Genomic DNA, 2,374 nt, shown 5'->3' on the forward strand with positions numbered 1-2,374 from the left:
ATAATCTTACACATTCTGAAAACAAGATTATTATTCTTACACAATCAGTTCTTGTTTAGTAAATCAGTCTCAAAACAAGATCAAAAAGACTTTTTGACTGGATATAAGGTTTTAAAACTTTGTTAGGTGGACAGTTTTTGCAGTGTAACTACTCTCCGCATTCCTCGCTTCAGATGAATTGGTCTTTCTTTGCTTCCAAACACAATTAATTGATTCATGTTGAAGGGTTGTATTATGAAAAAATAACTGAGCTTTATATCATGTTATAATCTATAATCGTTCCCTCATCAGAAACGTAGACATTGTGTTGCTTTGATTCATTCATGTCTGAGGAATCCTCAAATCTCCTGTGGTAGACATGTGGAGCTGCCGAATTGCTTGTTGGTACAAAGCTCTGCCTATTTACACAAAACTTCGCCCTGGAGCTCAGTGTGCAGCTAAGCTCCCGCCATCCAACGAAGCATTTTTAGGAGATGTGCTGAAGTGGGAGTGTCAGAAATGGTAGGAGTTTCTTAAAGAGACAGAGGCCAATTTTAAGGTGTTTGGATAGGCTGTGATGCAAAGTCAGATTTATTTTTGATATAAACGCCTTTTTCATAACAACTGAAGACTACAGTGGTATAGAATTGAACTATATACCTGGAAAACACACAATACCCTCATTTAAGCAGTTAGAATGACAAATAAAAGTTCCTTCCAAAAACAAAGCAGGTATTTCAAACCAACTTTCTGTTAAGGCTAGTAGACCGTGGCTACACGTAAGTTTTTTCATTCTTTTATGTATTCTTAAATTTATGAAACAAAAGTGTCATCAATTTAAAGGAGACATTCTTTCGCAGCTGTTTTCATATTTAGGCTCAGCTGAACCTCACGTACTGATCTTTGCTGCGAGCCCTCTGTGACACTGTCTTTTGGTTCGTTCTGAGTCAGACCGAGGAGTAAAACCGGCATATGGTGGAAGATGTTATTGCCAAGTTGCTGTGGTTTGGCAAACGTCTCCCATCTTGTGCAATCTCCCCCAAACGGTTCGCTTTTAAAAACAGTTTTCACTGCTTCAGATAACTAATACGGTATGTTTGTGTTTCCCTTTAACATTTAGGAGAGTTAAATCACAGGAGTGAATACGCAGAGTGAACAGAACCAAATCAAAGGTTGGGTAAAACAGGTTAGGTTAGGTTGGGTAAAACTAAATTAAAGCCTGCTGCCTTCAATTCCAGACTTTTTAAACTGAAATTGTCATGTTGGGAAGGAGCCGTTTTCAGTTTGGTCAAACATTGATCTGGCCTGATCAGTGTTAAGACTCTCAGATAATACCAGCACATTTTAGCTCARTACCTGTCAAATTGATTGAACTATAAGCAAATATCCATTAGCTGTGGCAACCMCCTTGATTTTTGTTTACTCTAAAATGTTGTTCAGGTATTATACACCCAGTGATTACTTACTGGGAGTTTCTTTTTTAAATCCTTTTGCTGGTTGCTTTAGCTAATGCTGCAGACAAAGGTGATCCGTCAGTATCTGCTCTGTGTGTTTTTTTTTAGGATGGTCGTTCTCCCTCCGGTGTTCTGGTCTGTGCCATGTTCTGCTTCTGCCACCTTTTCAACCACCCAGTTCCTGCCATGCAGCTGCTGAGCGCCAAAAAACCAGGTTCTGGCCTCTGGCCTTCACATCGCAGGTTTGCATCTCTGAGTAGAAAAAAATAAAAGAAAATAATAAAAAGGAAGCAAGTCAACAAGTTAAAAATGAAAGCGACAAACGATCAGCGAATGATCATAATTCGAAAGTGTTCATGTAATCAAACAGTTAAAGTGATTCGGACRGTCTTTTTGTGTGTGCAGGTACATAGGTTATGTGTGCAGCATGGTGTCAGAGAAGCCCACCCTCCCCCACTCGAAGCCCTTGATGATCAAGGCGCTCACAATGAGTCCAGTCCCCTGTTTCAACAAGCAGCGCAGCGGCTGCCGGCCCTTCTGTGACGTCCTCATCGGCGAGACGAAGATCTTCACCACGGCGCAGGAGTACGAAAGGATGCGGTACGAAACAGTGACGAGAAGAACTCTTCTAAAAATATGTTGCTTTTTTTTGAAACACCCGAAAGAAAAGAAACTATCATCATCGTGTTCTCTTTCTTAATGTTCTCTGCTCATGTGTTCCTTTTCCTGCCTCCTGTCCAGAGAGCACAGGATCCAGGAGGGGAAAGTGGTTTTCCCTCTTGGTGTGAGTGTTCAAGGAGACGTTGTGGTTTCAGTCTACCACATGAGGTCAACAATCGGAGGCCGTCTGCAGGCCAAGGTAGGCTCATCAGGAAACACTGAAATCTTACTGAATCTACAACATATTACAAGTTCCCTAATAATAATACTCTTTAATAACC

General features: G+C 40.8%; 1 protein-coding gene across 5 annotated transcripts in view; it reads left to right on the top strand.

Moving 5' to 3' along the window:
- The window catches only part of dnajc6 (DnaJ (Hsp40) homolog, subfamily C, member 6), a 50,763-nt gene that overhangs the window by 26,305 nt on the left and 22,084 nt on the right, over window positions 1-2,374 (top strand). For all 5 annotated transcript variants that reach the window (XM_014014296.1, XM_014014295.1, XM_014014292.1 and 2 more), the window contains 3 exons: window positions 1,542-1,675; window positions 1,839-2,033; window positions 2,175-2,292. In XM_014014296.1, coding sequence (XP_013869750.1) covers window positions 1,542-1,675; window positions 1,839-2,033; window positions 2,175-2,292 — 447 coding nt within the window. The remainder of the gene's footprint in view (window positions 1-1,541; window positions 1,676-1,838; window positions 2,034-2,174; window positions 2,293-2,374) is intronic.

The sequence above is a fragment of the Austrofundulus limnaeus genome, unplaced genomic scaffold (assembly GCF_001266775.1).
Source record: "Austrofundulus limnaeus strain Quisiro unplaced genomic scaffold, Austrofundulus_limnaeus-1.0 Scaffold113, whole genome shotgun sequence".
Classification (NCBI taxonomy): Eukaryota; Metazoa; Chordata; class Actinopteri; order Cyprinodontiformes; family Rivulidae; genus Austrofundulus; species Austrofundulus limnaeus.